The 17,455-nt window shown below is 43.5% G+C and overlaps 1 protein-coding gene across 2 annotated transcripts in view; it reads right to left on the bottom strand.

The window, feature by feature from the left end:
• Nucleotides 1–17,455, bottom strand: part of oca2 (oculocutaneous albinism II) — a 573,569-nt gene that overhangs the window by 387,252 nt on the left and 168,862 nt on the right. For both annotated transcript variants that reach the window (XM_078544815.1, XM_078544816.1), the window contains exons 5-6: nt 14,806–14,863; nt 9,668–9,740 (exon numbers count right to left, since the gene is read on the bottom strand). In XM_078544815.1, coding sequence (XP_078400941.1) covers nt 9,668–9,740; nt 14,806–14,863 — 131 coding nt within the window. The remainder of the gene's footprint in view (nt 1–9,667; nt 9,741–14,805; nt 14,864–17,455) is intronic.

The raw sequence follows: 17,455 nt of genomic DNA, 5'->3' as shown, positions 1-17,455 counted from the left end.
TCTGCCTTCAGCACCTGACCCCTTTAGGAGCACAGCGTCACTGGTCACAGATGCTGAAGAGATGGGGGCCAGACCCGCCTTAAAAGGTGCTGAGAGCACACAGAGAGAATGAGGGAACTCTGTGACACCTGCCCACAACATTCTGGCAGCAATGACAAGCACCAGCGAGGTGCAGGCATCACTAATGTGTCCAGTGAGGCCAGACCATCACTTTGGTCTGAAGGATGCACAAATCACAGGGAAGAGGCCCTGGACTGAGACAACTGCTTTTATCTTGTGCAGAAAGGTTTCACATCTGAGTGACAAGAACACTGCTCATCAGAACAAGGAGCCATAGGCAGGGAGACATTGTTGGGAGTTTATTTACAATAGTGAACATTATGTAGAAGTGACTAACTTGTCACTTGTCACTTGCCCAGGCTGCACAACTTCAACTTCTTGACTTTCCTAACCCTGCCGCTATATCTTGGTGCTCCCTGGACCTCCACAGTGGAGGTGGAGGCAGCCTGCTGACTGCTACGCCCTGTCTGTGATGACCTTGATGGGTGTCCTCTGGAGGGCTGAGACCTGGAGGGCTCCAGCCTGCTTTCCGTGTCCTGCTGTGTGGCAGTGGCACCCTCCTCAACCTGTGGAGCTGGAGCTGCTGGGGTCACAGGAAGAGGGGATTCAGATGGGCTGGACACTCCCAGAATCACCTGGGTGTATGACCCTCGGGGGTGCACCTGCTGAACCTCCTTCCTATGGGTGCCTGAGGGCCTCTGGCTGACTCCTTGAGGAGAAGGGGTAGCTGGAGTGAGATCGTGCTGCCACATTGTTGAAGGCCAACTATGGTGTCAGCAAAGGAGTTCAGCCCGAACAGCAGCGCAGGAGCACATTCTCAACGCACAGTGCTAGGGTTGCCTGGGAGGCTTCCAGGATTGCCTCGCATCTCCTGGGCTTTGATGCTGCCGATGTGGGAGAAAAGTACTTTGGCAGCGCAGTTTTCCCTGTTTCCCTGGCAGCCTCCGTGTGTGAAAGCATCCCCATGAATAGCAGGTAAAAGAGGGAGAAAGCCAAGGTATCAGCCTGTAAAAATAAAACCACTGATACGTTCCCCACAGCTAAGTCATTTCAAACTTAATTTTCATCTTTTAAATATAGGTGTTCTGTTTTAGTGACCACCCCCCACCCCCACACCACCCTCCGCAAAGCCCGTCACCCTCCACAAACCCTCCAACCCTCCACAAACCCCCTCTGCCCAAACCTCCCCTACCTGTTTACCACCATTCCCTGTTGAATTGCCCCCATCATTGTCTCACACCTATGTAGCTTACATTGACTTTTTACAGCACAGGATCAGGTCATTCAGCCCAACTGGTAAATGTCTGTTTATGCTCCATAGGAGATTCCTCCCACCCTACTTCATCTTGTCCTATCAGCATGTCCTTTTATTCCTTTCTAGTTTCCCCTTAAATGCATCTATGCTATTCGCCTCAACCTTGTGGTGGGAAGTTCCACATTCTCACTGAGTAAAGAGGTTCTTACTTAATTTCCTAGGTGACAATCTCATATTTAAGGCCCTCCCCTGCAAGTGGAAATGTTTTCTCCATGTCTATCTTATCAAGCCCTTTCATAATTTTAAAGACCTTCACCAGGCTGCCTCTCACCCTCCTCTTGCCAAGGAGCCTTTGGGGAATGAAAGACAATAAAAGATCCCAAAAACTACAGATTCAGCTGTGCTCTGGACTCTGACTTAACCCCATCATCATTATCTCTTCCCCCTCATCCCCAAACAAACATTTGTTGCTTCCTCACAGCAGCTGTGCTCCCAATTCAAAATTGCCCAATCTTCTTCCTGGCCACCAGACTGATTGCTTGGCTCTCGTTCAACATTTTGCTATCCCGAAGGTGACTTTGGTGAAGTCTTTGAAGAATATTAAGCCAAAGTGTTCTTGGAATGACTATTTAGTCATTAAACACTCAGAGGTAATCATCAATAATTGTGAGGTGCTTTCTCTGCTCTAAGTACTGTTGTAGTACTGGGTTTTTGGGAGTATAGATTGCCTGGCCATCCTTCCAGGCAGTATTTCTTATCTGGACGCATTCATCATTGTGCTGCTGCACTGTGACTTCTTTGCAATAGCTGGTAAGTGTTGAGTAATGATAGACGTAGACGCTTTCACCTCCGGATGAAATGTAAATCCACCAGGTTGGTTGTCAACTGGTATCCTCAAAGGTGTATCTACTATCATCCGGTGCTTCTCTTGAATGCAGTCTGTTATGAAGTCATATGTGATTAATCCTAATCTGAACCATTGGATTCTAGATGGCATCTTTGCAGTCTCTTTCATGTTCAGAAGAGTGACTAGTGACTTATGGTCTGTTTCAATTCTGAACCGCAATCCTATCATGTAGTCCAAGAATTTCGCACATGCCCATGTTGCTGCCAATGCTTCCTTCTCACCTGTAGCTATCTTTTCTGTGTCTGTGAGTGACCTTGAGGTGTAATAAACTGGTCTATGTTTACCATCCCCCTGTACTTGAAATAATACTACCACCAGACCTGGATGAATCTGTTGTTACTATGGTCAGTAATTCTGGGTTGTAATGTGCTAAAATTTCATAGGAAATTAAAAGACTTTTGATTTTCTCAAAAGCATTTTGCTGGTCCACAATGTAGCACTACTGTTGACGTCATCTCAACAGTTGTCTCAAAGGCTCATTGACACCTGGCAAATTTGGCAGGAATTTGCCCACTTGGTTGACCATCCTGAGGAATCTGAAGCTCAGTCATGTTCCTGGGTTGTGAAAACTCTCTGATCATCTTTTCTTTAGGTCAACTGTTGTTCCAGAGGCCTGTACAACTTGACCTAGAAATTTAATCTTAGGTTTGGCGAACTCACATTTTTCATTCAATGTTGGGCCTGCATCCTTAAAGATTTTCAGAACTGCTCTAACTCTATGGTCATAATCTTCTCTCATGGAGCCATGTGTAAGTATGTCAACCATATGGCATATTACTTCTTCCATGCCTTCTCAGGTTTGAGACATTGTTCTCTGGAATATTTCAGGAGAAAAAACAATTCCGAATAGTAATCTATTAAAGCAATAACGACCAAGTGGTGTTATAAAAGTGATCAGCAATCTGGATTCTTTGTCCAGAGGCAATTGTCTAAGTCCGCTGTTTGCATCCAATTTGGTGAATAGGGTACTCTTGGCTAGTTTGGCAAAACCCTCATCCACTGGGCCGTCAGGTAGATCTCATTCCACTGATTTGTTTAGTTGAGTTAAATCTATGCAGATTCTCATTGAGCCATTTGGCTATGAGATCGTGGCCATTCTTGGACACCAGTTTATTGGCATGTTAACTGGTGAGGTGACCCCTTGCTGTAGCATGTTCTCAATTTCACCCTTGACTTTGTCCAAGAGTGGGTGAAGGACTTTCCTCGGTGTGAAGAGGCAAATTGGTTTAGCATCAGCTCTTAGGGTGACATGGTACTCAGTCTTCAGTCTTCCCAGCCCTATGTAAATAATCTTGGAAATTCATTCCTGAATACACTGGTGTTATGCTCATCGGCAACCGCATAAACTTCATTGATTAGCTTTAATTTTAATTTTAAGCAGGCCTTCCTGCTTAGTAAAGAACATTCTGGGTGATGGAGAGGTTCAACATTTTCTGTGTCTTTGTACTTGAATTTTGCCATGTGTTGGCTTATGACTTTCAGCATAGTCCCACCTGGACCCTGTAACTTGATAGATGAAGGCTGTAATGTAATGTAATGTCCCTGGGCCATTTTATTTTGTCAGATAAGATGGAAACTCCTGCCCATGTGTCGAATTTAAACTGTGGGGTAACCATCCATTTCAAGTTTAATACACCAGTATTTATTTTCTATTTCATTTACTTCCCCTGGGAAAGTTACTTCCTTTCTCTGTAGTTCTTCCAGTTCTTGTATGTGTTTTAGCTTTAATATCTTTTCCTTCATTTTTCAGGTTGTCAGTGTCTTAGATCAGCAGGTGGTTTTAAAATGTCCTATTTTTCCAGGTGGCGATTGGCACACTTTTCCCCATTTTCGTGGGCTTCTGCTTTGGTGTGCTTTTCCTCTGATGGCCCACATACTGAATGGCCTCACTCATTCTTTTCCATGGGACCTCACCTCCTCCGTGAACAAATGCTCATTTTGTTTTCTGAGCTCAGTTTGCCTTGCAATTTGTAGTGCCTCGACCAGAGTTAAATCCTCTCTCGTCTGAAAGCGATCCGACGGAGTTTCATCTAGGACCCCCAACTACTATTCGATCACAAATCAATTCATCCCTCAATATTCTGTAGTCACAAATTTCTGCCAGCCTGTATAGACCATTGATGAATCAATCCAAGCTCTCGCCTGGTCTTTGCTTTCGCTTGTTAAATTTTGCAGTTTCTATAATTAAGTTTTGCGAACGCTGAAATACGAATCAAATGCTTGCCAGACTTCTTCATAAGAAGCTGAAGTCTCAACAACTCCCAGCCTTGCTATTACAGCGACAGCGATAGCTCCAGCTGCATAGAGTAATATACTGACCTGATCTTTTTGTTCTTTTTTGTGCAAACCAGAAGCGGTTTTATAACTGGAAAATCTCATTCTCCGATTGTCCCAGTACTGAGTCTAATTCGATCCTTCAGTGCTCTGGAATGGTTCAGGGAGTGGTAGTGTGGATTCCATGCTTGTACCAAGCCCTGGAATAGTTGCTGCTTCACTGGTGTTGCTTCTAGATTCTGACCTGTGCTCACTGCTGTCTGGACTCCGGGTCTGTGGGTCAGCTTGCATCTGCTGCACCCGCGATGCTCTGACTTTTTGGTGAGTTTTGAATATGTTCCTTTTGTCCTTTTGAGGATCTCTTAACTTGCCAGTTCTGTAGCTAGTTCTTGCAGTTTTTTCTAGGTCTTTTACTTGCTGTCCACTACCACCATGTTTCGTCATGTGTCCAGAGTCTAGATGGGGTTCTTTGGGGCTTCTCTGTTCTTTCAAAGTAAGCTGCTCAAGACTGTAGATAGTTAGAACCATTGCTCTTTATTTACAGTTAGTATGTGCATATTGGGAATACTGCACAAGATTGGAATTTCTCCTTCCCCCAGATTTCTGTTATTCAATCTTGTGGTTACATCATCATTACATCAGCTTTATGAGCTCCTGGTGCTAACCTTTTACTCCATAGTGTCCAGCTCTGAAGATGAGTCCAACAATGATGAATCATCAATGCTAAGCATTAGGGTCTCAGGTTACCATTGATAGAGTTCTTTGAAATAATAGGGAGGGTGGGTGAGGATGGTGTGGTTGATGCTTCGTAAATTGATTTTTAAAAGATGTTGATAAAATATGATGTACTAGAACCATTAGCAAAAAAAGTATGGGCAGAATTTTGCCCTTGATGGGCAGGCGGGCGGGCCCCACTGGCTCGGCAGTGGGCAGGCAGCCGATTGCCACCACCGAAACAGGCCCCGCCGTCATTTTAAGTGGGCAGCCTGATGGGAAGCACTTGTGACAATGTCACACAAGATGGGACATGTTAATAAATATCACAAAAACTTTATTAAACTTTTTTAAACAGACATGAAACTTCATCCCGCCAGTGGATGAGGTTTCATGTATTATTAGAAGCCCACTGGGGCTCCTGGCCTGCCCACCAGCCTTAAGGTTGGACGGGCAGGGCCTTCAATTGGTTTAACTACCCTGTCAATGGCCTCAATTGTCCATTGACAGGCTGGCAGGCGGACAGCTGATCACGCTGTCCCCCCGCCTTCCTGAATATTTAAATGGGGCGGGATGACATCGGGGGCCCTGGCCCCAGCTCGCCGACAGAAAAATTCTGCCCTACAAGTTTTTGTGGTGTATCTAAAATTAATGGTCAGCAGAATTAAAGCCCATTGTATTAAAGGGACATTAGCAGCACAGATATTAGCTTGGTTAAGGGACAAAGCAGAAGGTGGTGGTGAATGGCTGTTTTTCAGAATGGGGGAGGTGTATACAGTGGTGTTTGCAGATAACAAAACTCAGAAATGTAGCAAGCAATAATAAGGATAGCGACAGAAGGACATACAGTCTGATGAAATGGATAGACATATGGCAGAAGAAATTTAATGCAGAAAAACATGTAAAGTGATAAATTGCAGTAGGAAGAATGAGGAACAGCATTAAGAATGAAATAGTACCATTTTAAAATGGATGCAGGAACAGAAAGACCTGGGGTGTGTGCACAAACCTTAAGGTCATTGAGAAGTCTGTTAATAAAAGCATATACAATCAGTTGTTTTATTAATTAAGAAATGGAGTATGGAATTTATGCAAAACTATTATAAAACACTGGTTAGGCCTCAGCTGCAGTGTTGTACTGGGGAGGGTGCAGAATGGTACTAGGGATGAGAGACATCATTTAAGAGGAAAGATCAGTGAAGCTGGGGTTGTTCTCCTGAAATCAGAGAATATTAAGAGGAAATTTGATAACACCGTTCAACATCATGAACAGTTTTGATGGAGTAAATAAGGAAAAACTGTTTGCAATGGCAGATGGATTGGTAACCAGAAGACACGGATTTAAGGAGATTGGCAAAAGAACTAGAGGTGACATGAGGAAACATTGTTTTACACATAGAGGTGTGATCTGGAATGCAATGCCTGAAAGAGTGTCAGAAGCAGATTCAACATAGTGGTATCATTCAAAAGAAAATTGGACAAATACTTGAAAGGGGAAAAAAAACTTAGAGCTATGGGGAAAGAGCAGGGTAGTGGGACTAATTGGATAACTCTTCCCAAAAGCTGGTACAGGCACAATGGGCCAAATGGCCTCCTTCTGTGTTGCATCGCACTATAATTCTATAATTTCCAATTGCATTGCCAATACGTGAGCTTCAGTCTCAAGCACCAGTATAATCAGGTTGGTCGAATTAAAATTACAGCCATCAGTAGTCGTCATTGGCAACCTCAGCAAGAATCCATCAAAAATAACTACAATAACATTTACAGACTTCAGCAATAGCCATAAGACCAAACGTCCAGGAATAGCACAACTGGCAATCTCTACACAACACATAAAACAAAAAGTTACATTATCCAGTGCCAACGATTCTTAAAGAGTTCCACATCTGGCTCACTGGCCATCCACGTCACAGTTGCTTAATTATCACACTCTATGCTTGCCAGGCCTCTGTTAGTGGCAGGGAGTATCACATTAATGTCCCTGTAGGGAGATTTTATCATCTTATTTACGGATTGTTTTCCCCAGCAGGTTTGTGAAGGCTGCTGAAACCAAATATAGTGGTGCAATTAACTTGGGTTTCCCGAATATAACTGTTTGAAAGGCCAGGGGCCGGGTGACTGGAATTGCACATTAGTTGCAAAAGCCCAATGAGATTTTAAAACACAAATTACTGCTTTGGCAAACTGCTCCAAAATGCACTTTTTTTCAATTTGTGGATACTATTTAAAACAGTTTTGCCTTGTAGTCTTTCAGTTATTTTAAAACAGACGGAAAATTCTCCCTTTCAAAACGCCAAGGTAAAAAATGTAAGAACCCTCATAATTTTGGAGTTGATGTGATGGACTCAAAAGAGATTATGGCCAGGATTTTACGGCCCCGCTGTGGCGTGTCTCCTCCCAGCGAGTGTGGTGAGGAGGCAGTTAAATCTCCATTTAGTTCGGCAGGACAGTAATATCCCACCAGGCGGGCGGGGCCTTAAAATCCTGGCCTATGATTAAAGTGACTGCATGGATCCAAACGTATTTTATGACCTAGGTACACAGAGAGTGAAACAGTACTTTATTGCATCAAAATTTACAGCAAGCAGTAAAACTACCAGTAAGGTTCGTAAATAAGACACTATAGGAGCTGGTCTTCCAAAAGTTAAACTATCAATACTGGTACTCAGTGGACTGAAGGGTGTAGACCTAACTCAGGTGGTTCTTGGTTCAGTAAACTTCCAAACCAGGAATCTTAGCAGCAGAAATTGAATGAGACCATTCAGCCCATAATGATGCTATCATTTATCACTGGATCTATTAACCTATTTCTCTGCCCTTTTTCTGTAATCTTTCTTCCTTTACAAATACAAATCCAAATCCAGTCCCCCTTTAACTAACATTATAGCCACGGCTTCCATTGCCATTCTACTAGATCCAGCTTCATTTCACAATCTAAATAAATGCCGTGAAACATTACTTTACTGTATCAGGTAATAACAAAACTAACAATGCAACTCATGCATAAAGGACACATTGAAGGGCTTTGTTCGTCATTCCGGGTGCTAATAATGCAATGTGTAAGGAAAATCCTTTTTCCTGCCCTTTTCATTTTTCAAATGATAATGATAATTACCAGTTTTTGCCACCTTGTTATTGATTTTCCAACCAGTGGAAACAATCTTACCATTTACCCACTCAAAACCATCCATAATTTAAAAGAAACCTCTTTTAGATTTACCACTTAATGTTCAGTCTTCCCTTACAACCATAACCTTTCAATCTTAGCATCATTCTAGCAAATCTTCTCCGTGTATCTCTTTTTCGTCGCTCCGATATTGTTTTTATTATGGGGTGCCCAGCACTGCTTATAATACTCCAACTGTGCCTTAAGCTATTTTTCAGACCAATTTAACATCAATTAATTGCTTTTGCGTTCTGTGCCCCTCTAAACAAAACTGAACATCCCGTTTGCTTTTTTCTGGTCTTATTCTACCTACACTCTTTGAAGGATAATGCATCCACATCCCTGATCCTTCTGTTCCTCCATTCTGGCTACACCGCCTTTCACTGTGTATTTTTCCCCCAAAATGTAGCACTTCACAATTCCCTACATCTGTCATTTATCTGCCCATTAATAGAAAGCTATTTATGTGCCCTTGCCAATCTTGCATTTTTCTTGCAGGTTATCACCACCTCCACTAATTTATTATCAGCAAGCCTTACTTTGTCACTCTGTCCAAATCATTTAAATAGTCTCTTGGATGTACAGAACTTGAGTACTGCTGAAAAAAAAGAGACATGCTGCACGATGGCAGGCTGGTTACTGAGGCATCATTGATCAGTGGAAGTCAGTGGGCAGCAAATTTTCTAAATGGGTTGTATGGAGATGCATTTAGCGTGCCTTCCACCAACTGCGGACAACATTAGGGAGTTCTAAAAAGTTGTCATGGATGAAACCGGGTGCAAGCATCGCGAAGTTGTTGCACAATTTAGGAATTCTAACAGAGAAACTGAGAATTGACTGAAACGTTAGCCAAAGTTTTGACTGCTGAGCAGGATCCAATGGCCACTGATGTATCAGCACCAGAAGGTATGGAATTCTCTTTTAGTTGTGTGTTGCAAATTCATGAGGTAGACTTCCCTCACCTTTAGACAGCCGGGGTTAATAAATTGTTATTATAAACCTTCCCGGTTCAGCAAAACATGTTTTTCTTTAACTTGACAGGAAAGTCTTGTCAGTATTATTTAAACCAAGGAACATGGTTGAAACTTGTGACAGGGACATTAATAAAAAAAGTTAAAATAAACATCTCTAAGCCAAATCACTAATCGAGTAGTGTTTTACCAAAGTTCTTCTAAGCAGGTGTTCTGGCTTTTAATTTAATCACTGTGCTATCACAAAAGATCTACATCCATAATGGATGCTACGTGTGATGCAGAATCAAATGAATACTTGTACTGGAAAAGGATACGTGTGCCTTCGAATGGTGAAACAGCTATCATTTGGCTAGGGTTCCCATGATCCGGATAAGAGCTAAATAAAACCTGGGATAATTAGAAAATGTAGCAGTTGTAAACTATTTTCATTTCAGCTCAAAGGTTAACAACAATAATAACTTATATCTATATAACACTTTAACCATAATAAAACATCCCAAGCTGCTTCACAGGAGCATTATAAAACAAAATATGACACCGAGCCACGTAAGGAGATATTAGGTCAGATGACCTAAAGCTTGGTCAAAGACATAGGTTTTAAGTAGAGTCTTAAAGGAATGTGAGGTACAGAGATGCAGAGGGAACTCCAGAGCTTAGGGCCCTGGCAGCTGAAGGCTGGAGCAATTAAAATCAGGGATGTTCAAGAGGCCAAAATTAGAGGAGCACAGGTATCTTCGAGGGCTGTGGGGGTAGAGGAGATTACAAAGATAGGGAGAGTTGTGGGCACGGAGGGATTTGAAAACAAGAATGAGAATTTTAAAATCAAGACATTGCTTGACTAGGAGCCAATGTAGGCCAGAAAGCACAGGGGTGACAGTGGGATGGGACTTGATTGCGAGTTAAGACACTGGTCTTAAGCAGAGTTTTGGATTATCTCAAGTTTGTGGAAGAGAGAATATGGGAGACCAGCTGAGTGTGTGTTGGAATTGTCAGGTCTAGAGGTAATGAAGGCATGAACGAGGGTTTCAGCAGCAGATGAGCTGAGACAGGGGTGAAGTCAGGCAATGTTACAGAGGTGGAAATCATCTTAGTTATGGCACAAATATGAGGTCAGAAGCTCATCACAGGGTCAAATGTGACACCAAGACTGCAAACAGGCTGGCTGAATCTCAGACTGTTGCTGGGGAGAGGGATGGAGTCAGTACCTAGGAAAACAAGTAGAGTAGGGACTGAAAGGAATGGCTTTAATCTTCAGAAGGTCACAAGCAAACCAATATCAAAATATTTTACCGAAATAGTTGCAATGACTAACAAGCTGGCACACTGATTTACTTCTTATCCAACTTTAGACATCCTGAGCAACTGGTACAATTTATACAGAAGCTAACAGATAGCAATCAGTGAAGATAAATTGGTATAAAAAATGGAGGGTTTGGCATGAGCACGAAGGCTCTGAATTGTTCATTCTCTAAATAGCAATATTTATAGAGTCAGGATGTTACTGCTGGTGATATTAGTGGGCAAATCAAACTGCATGAAAGCCATTGGCCTGAAACATTGGGGTTAATTTAAATTTGGAAGCTGGGAATTATGGATATTTGACTCTCAGGCTTCATTTGTAAACAGCAGAATTGACTCCCATCTAAAGCCATCGGGAATGACATCAGTGCTCAGCAGGGAAACCTGGAAAGTCGCAGTATGACAGAGTAAAATGTCAGCAGCCAGGACGGGTACCGTTTCTAGGCCAATAAGTGGACTCAGATGATTTTAACCCATCCCGTTCCATCATTTTCACTGGATCGGCGGGGAGTAGGGGTTGGGGCATTAAAATCACACTGTTAACTCTGTTTCTCTTTCCGTAGATGCTGCCTGACTTGCTGAGCATTTCCAGCATTTTCTAGTTTTATTTCAGATTCCCAGCAACTCTAGTATTTTGTCTGTGTGATTTTGTGAACCATATATTATCACCATAATGCCACCATAATAAAATAGCAGAAAAACTAATGTAATACATTAAGAAATCCCTGATATCCACAGTAATTCCTGTCAGTTAATTTATGTCAATCTATTTACTGAGTTGATGTAATAAGGCAGAAGAAATAATGCATTATGAATATATTAGCATATCATCAACAGGAAATTTTTAAGCTAATGTCTAATTATTCATCTTCCTTCCACTTTAAAAGCCCCATTTCCCAGTTCAGGGTCTGAAGTCATTGTTAAGATTGGTTGCTGGATTCAAATGCATTCACTTTGGACTCTGACCAGTAGTGTGGCTGAAGGACTGAATCAGACATCTACACCCAACACACAATCACATACAGTCATTGCGCCAACTTTTCCCTTTATTCCAACATCATAAATCCCAATGTCTAGCCCCAAGAGGCGGTCTGCTTGAAAACACACTGAGCTTTAAATCCAGCTGGACCTCCAGGGTTGCCATCTCTCTAGGATTGTCCAGGAGCCTCCAGGATACTGCTGCAAGCAATCTGGGGCATTAAAAATAAATGATATTTTTTTCAAACTTTCTTTGAACCTTTTCAGATATTTAAAGATTGAAGACGGGCGAGAAAAGGGACATTTCATGAGCAAGATTAATCCAACTGCGTGACAAAGAGTTGGGTTTTTAACGTGGAAGAGTATGGGGGTTTGGATGCACGAGGGGTGTTAAAACCAACAGCACGACAGGAAACTAGTCTGCTGACTCCTGCATTCGACTCCAGTGCGTTAGGCTGTGTGCAAGCAGCCCCCGCAGAAGAGACGGGTCGTCAATTTCCCTACGCTAATCACTCAATTGAAGCGATATTGACACACTGCTTTCAGCTTAACATCAAGTCCACGGATTTTCCAGGATTCCTGAAATTTGCCCATGAATCGCCCAAGGCGAGAACACAGTGGGAATTGAGGGGGCTGAGTAATCTCTGGCAAAGAGGCCAATCAATACTCAGTAGTCACAGCTGCTGTCTTTGCTACGAGTGGAATAAAGTTTGCCCACAATGCTTTTGCTGAGAGGTTACGTTCATGTTGTAACATTTAAAGGTTACTTTCTACTCCTTAGGGGTTTTGCTCATGTCACCACTGGATGTGTGATTTTTTTTTTATTCTTTGATGGGACGTGGGTGTCGCTGGCAAGGCCAGCATTTGTTGTCCACCCCTATTCGCCCATGAATTGAGTGGCTTGCAGCCATTTCAGAGGGTAGTTAAGACATTACTCACATCAGGTCGGTGCTGCTTATGCTGCCTTACGCTGCACCTCAGACGAGCAGCATCTACAGCTACAGAGCGGCAAGAGGACCAGCAGAATGGGGGCCAGCAGACAGAGGCTTCACACAGGCGGAAATACCCAGGAGGCAGGATTTACAGGGCAGCCAGAGGCTCAGTTTCTTTGACATGTCTGCTCACCAGTGTCTCAAGGTGCTCAGAACGTCATGTCAGTTGGTGTCAGGCATCTGCAGCCACCGAGGAGAAGACCTGCTGCCTTCTGGACTAGGTGGTCCCACATTACTAGTGGCTGTCAAAGTCATCACTGCCGTCCAGCCAGGATCCTGCCAAGGCTCTGCCACAGACCAATCCAGGAATTCCCAGGCAGCTGCCCACAGGTACATTAGACAGGCGGATCGGTGGTTAGATGGGTTATTTGTCAGGGCTGGCAATTACGTCAACTTTGCCACCGAAGATGCCAGTCAGAAGAAGAGAGTACAGCTCTGGCTGGCATCTCACAGGTACCATCGACTGCACGAACATGGCAATCCAGGCACCCCCATCAAGATTATTCATCAACCACAAGGAGATTGTTTTGCAGGCGCCTACAAGAAATATGGAGGGGAAGGAGGAGGAAGAAAAGGAGTTGGATAATGAGGACAATACAGCCCCCCAGCTGCTCACATGTTTGCCCCGGAGGCCAGGGATGCCCGTGTTACTGTAAGGTTCACTTGTGTTGTACCAGTGCATTCATGTCGGTTGAAAATGCAAGAGACATTCTTCCCCCGTCCTCCCCAACCACCAATGCCACTGACACAAAGCAGTCCTGCAACTAACTGCCACCCTTTCAACATCCTCCCATCGGTCCCCATGAATTCATGTCCTCACATTCATCAAACATGTTAGAAGTTAAGTTAACATGGACAAAACTGGGCAATGGTGAAAAAGAATAACATCTGTGACGTGAATAAGTTACAAAAACTTACCAACACAACAGTTTCTCACACACCCTTGTGCAGATCCTAGCACAACTACAAAACCTCACTCTTCACTTGTCTGCTTCTCCTACATGGTGCAATCCCTGTGGCTTCAGCAGAAATAGAGGCAGACTGCTCACCACCCCGCTCTGACTGCACCGCTGATCTTGCCTGATGTCTTTTTGGGTTTTGGAACCTGTAAGGACCCCAGCAAAGAATGGTTCCGCCTGTACCTGTGCAGGAACAGACTCAGGAGAAGAGGCAGAGCGAGGCTACTCACAGAGGTGGGCTGTGGGCAAGAAGTCGAAGCACTTTGATTGGAGCCTGCACTTTTATGACCCCTTTCACTACCACCCCTCTTATGGTTGCACTTTACTGTTACCACTGTGCTGGAGAACAGTTTGATGCCGATCAGTGCAAGTGTGTAAGGCCGGGTCCAAGGTATTTCGACCTATTTAAGGTGGCAGACTTTGGCATCCAGAGTCCCACAGTAATGTTGAAGGCTTGCCTTCGTTTGATTGGTGATATGACAACCCATGGCACTGACCATTTTATCCATGGAAGGACACATCTCAATGCCCTGTTATACAACCGCCCCACCACCCACCCCCCACCCCCCCGCCACTCCCAAGCAAAATACCGAAGATGCTGGAAATCTGAAATAAAAACAGAAAAAGCTGGAAAAACTCAGCAGGTCTGGCAGCATCGATGGAGAGAGAAACAGAGTTAATGTTTCGAGTCTAATGAGACTCTTCATTAGTCTCGTGCCACTTACATTTCACACCAGTACAACACCACCCTATTTAAGGTGGTCAGGGAGCACCTGTGAAAGCTTTCTTACTTTTGATACTCTTTTATGTTGAGAGCAGGAATGCCTCTGAATGTGGTCTAATAATTGGACATCTTGCGAAAGGAGTTTTCTGCCTGCAGTCAGACATTTATATGTGGAGCTCCTATGTTGGTTCCTACATGATTGCAGCTGGCAGTATAATTTGCATCTGCTGGTTGTTCATTAAACCATGCAAATACTTGCATTTATATATCTTTAACGTAGTGAAGCATCCCAAGCAGCTTCACAGGGGTTGTAATCAGACAGCACAGTGATACATTAAGCAACCACCATTCCCAAATCATAATGCCTGTTTGAGAGTAGTAACAGTAGCCTTAACTAACTGGGTTTGTGCATAGTTACTGCTTTTAATCGTGTAGCCATGCCGAGGGAAAGCTAAGTAAAGCTGGCTCTATGCGAAATAAATGGATAACAGGGCACCTACTGAGCAAACAACTACGAAGATAAAGAGGCTGGAAATCTTCAGGACTCTTAAAACACATCTGCAAAAAAAAGAAACAAATAAAAGAGTTGTAAATATAGATACATTCAACAGTTTACAGTCCATGCCTTATTGACTATGATTGACAGTAACACAGTTTAAACCTGACTTTAAAAGAATGCACATTATCCCAAAACCTTCACCTATTATACAGGCACACAAGGATTATTATGATCTAGGAGCTTAGCAACAGAAGGAGGCCATTAGCACCCTCTTGAACCTGTTCCACCATTCAAGGAGATTTGGCTGATCTGTGACCTAACTCCATAAACCACCTTTGACCCACAGTTCTTAATACCTTGTTGTTAACAAAAATCTATTAATCTCAGATAAAAAATTTACAACTGCTCCAGCATTATTTGCCGTTTTGCAGAACAGCGCTCCAAATGTCCACCACACTTTGGGCGGAATTTAATGCCGCCACCCCCACCCCCCCACCGAGGGGAGTTTGGAGGCAGGGGGGCATTGAATTGGGCAAGAGACTGCTGTGTGGGAACCTGCCCCCTTCCCATGTCTGCCCCAATTAAGTCCATGAGGTGGGGGAGGCTTGTTGACAGTTCCTGTCCAGAGGGCAATTGAGGCCCTTAACTGGGCCTATTTAAGGGCCTCATCCTGCTGTCACTGGTATTCAACCAGCAGTGGGCACAGCAGTTGCCACGTGGGAATCCCAGAATGCAAACCCTGTTGAGTGTGCTTGCTGCTCTCAGTGTGGTAATCCCTCGTTCAAAGGCACTCTGCGCTTGATCGAGGGGCCCAGCATCGGGAGAAAGGAGGCCCACTGAGAGCCACTCCCCCTGCCCTTTCTTCTGACCCCTGCCCCCACCCCTAGCCAGTGGCCCACTCCTTGCAACCCCCCCCCCACCCCCCCCCCATCCCACCTTCACTCACCTGTGGCCTGGCTCCATCGCTGATCCTGGGCCTCTGGTAGCTGCTGGCAATGTACCCATCACCCCTCCCCCACTGACACTGATAGCAACGAGGAGCTCCCAACCTGGATCAAAGTCCTCCCTTTGTGGATAGCTGTTTTTCCCAATATCACTCCTGAAGGGTCTAATTTTAATGTTCAGATTATTCCTCTAACTCTAGGCTCCCCAACCAGTGGAAACAGTTTCTCTCTATCTACCCTATCTGTTCACTTTACTAAGTTGAAAACTTTGATCAAATCAGCCCTTAACCTTCTAAACTCCAAACAATACACCTGGAACGCACTGCCTGAAAAGGCGGTGGAAACAGATTCAGTCGCAACTATCAAAAGGACATTGGATAAATATTGGAAGATTTTTTTTTCAGCATTAGGGAAAAAAAGAGCAGGGGAGTGGGATTAATTGGATAGCTTAAAGAGCTAGCACAGACACAATGGGCTGAATAGCCTACAGTACTTGAGTGTTGCATGAATTTATGGACAGAATTTGTCACATTTCTCCTTTATCCATGGTGAGAAGCAGTTACCACATAAGAGTGGGGAAGGGTCCACACATCATAAACTGCCTTTATTCTTTATAGGTGTTGACTGATTGGTTGTGTACAGCCATCATTTTCTCCTTTATTTAAAAATGTTAAGGAAAAATGCAATGAGAATGGGCCATTGGTTGCTTGAGCCACAAATCTCATGTTGCCATAAGCTATACCCAATTTATTTAATCATGTGAGGAAAGATCCTGAGCTAAACAACGTGACAAGGGTTGCACCTTGTCAGGGTGTCTCCTTCTTAGGTCATCTAACCTAATATGTAACAATATTGTGTGATTTGGTACCAAATTTTATTTGATAATGCTCCTGTGAAGTGCCTTGGACATTTCACTATGGTAAGGGCAACATATAAATACAAGCTGCCTTTGTTGAACATGGGAAGGTATCGTACTTCGATGCACTACTTAGTCTTAAAGTTAGCTTCCTCTTCAGTTGATACAGAAAGCCAAAAAGAAGCCTCAAACTTAACCATTACATATCAATCAGAAGTCAGACCTCCAGCGAGAACCATTCAAATGAAGCACATTATATTTATTAAATATAATAAAATAATTTTAATTTACTAAATATAATACAAGCCATTATATATAGTTAAGAAGGAAATAGATAGATTTCTAGACTCTAAAGGCGTCAAGGGGCATGGGAAAAGAGCAGGAGCATGGCATTGAGATAGAGGATCAGCCATGATAATATTGAATGGCGGAGCAGGCTCGAAGGGCCGAATGACCTACTCCTGCTCCAGTTTCTATGATTGTATGTTTTTTTTTTCTACGAATGACTATCTAAATGAAATGCCACATTCCACTCACCAGACTTCCACCTGTGCTATTCATCTGTCAATGTGGGGTGCCAATCTCGCTGCAGATGTGTGCGCAGACACCATTGAATATGTAAGTACAGAGCCATGAGAGTCCCTCATGTTGTATGGCCTATGTGGCAGCCCTTCTGTAGGCCCTCTCCATATATTACATAGACTTCACAGCACAGAAACTGGCTGTTCAGCTCAACTTGTCTATCCCAGCATTTAGACTCCACATGAACCTACTCCCACTTTCTCCAACCTAATCCTATTAGCATTTGCTCTATTCCTTTCTCCTGCATGTGTTTATCTTGTTCCCCTGTA

Source organism: Cetorhinus maximus, chromosome 7, assembly GCF_964194155.1.
Source record: "Cetorhinus maximus chromosome 7, sCetMax3.hap1.1, whole genome shotgun sequence".
Taxonomy (NCBI): Eukaryota; Metazoa; Chordata; class Chondrichthyes; order Lamniformes; family Cetorhinidae; genus Cetorhinus; species Cetorhinus maximus.
This window is presented reverse-complemented; position numbering and strand designations above follow the sequence as displayed.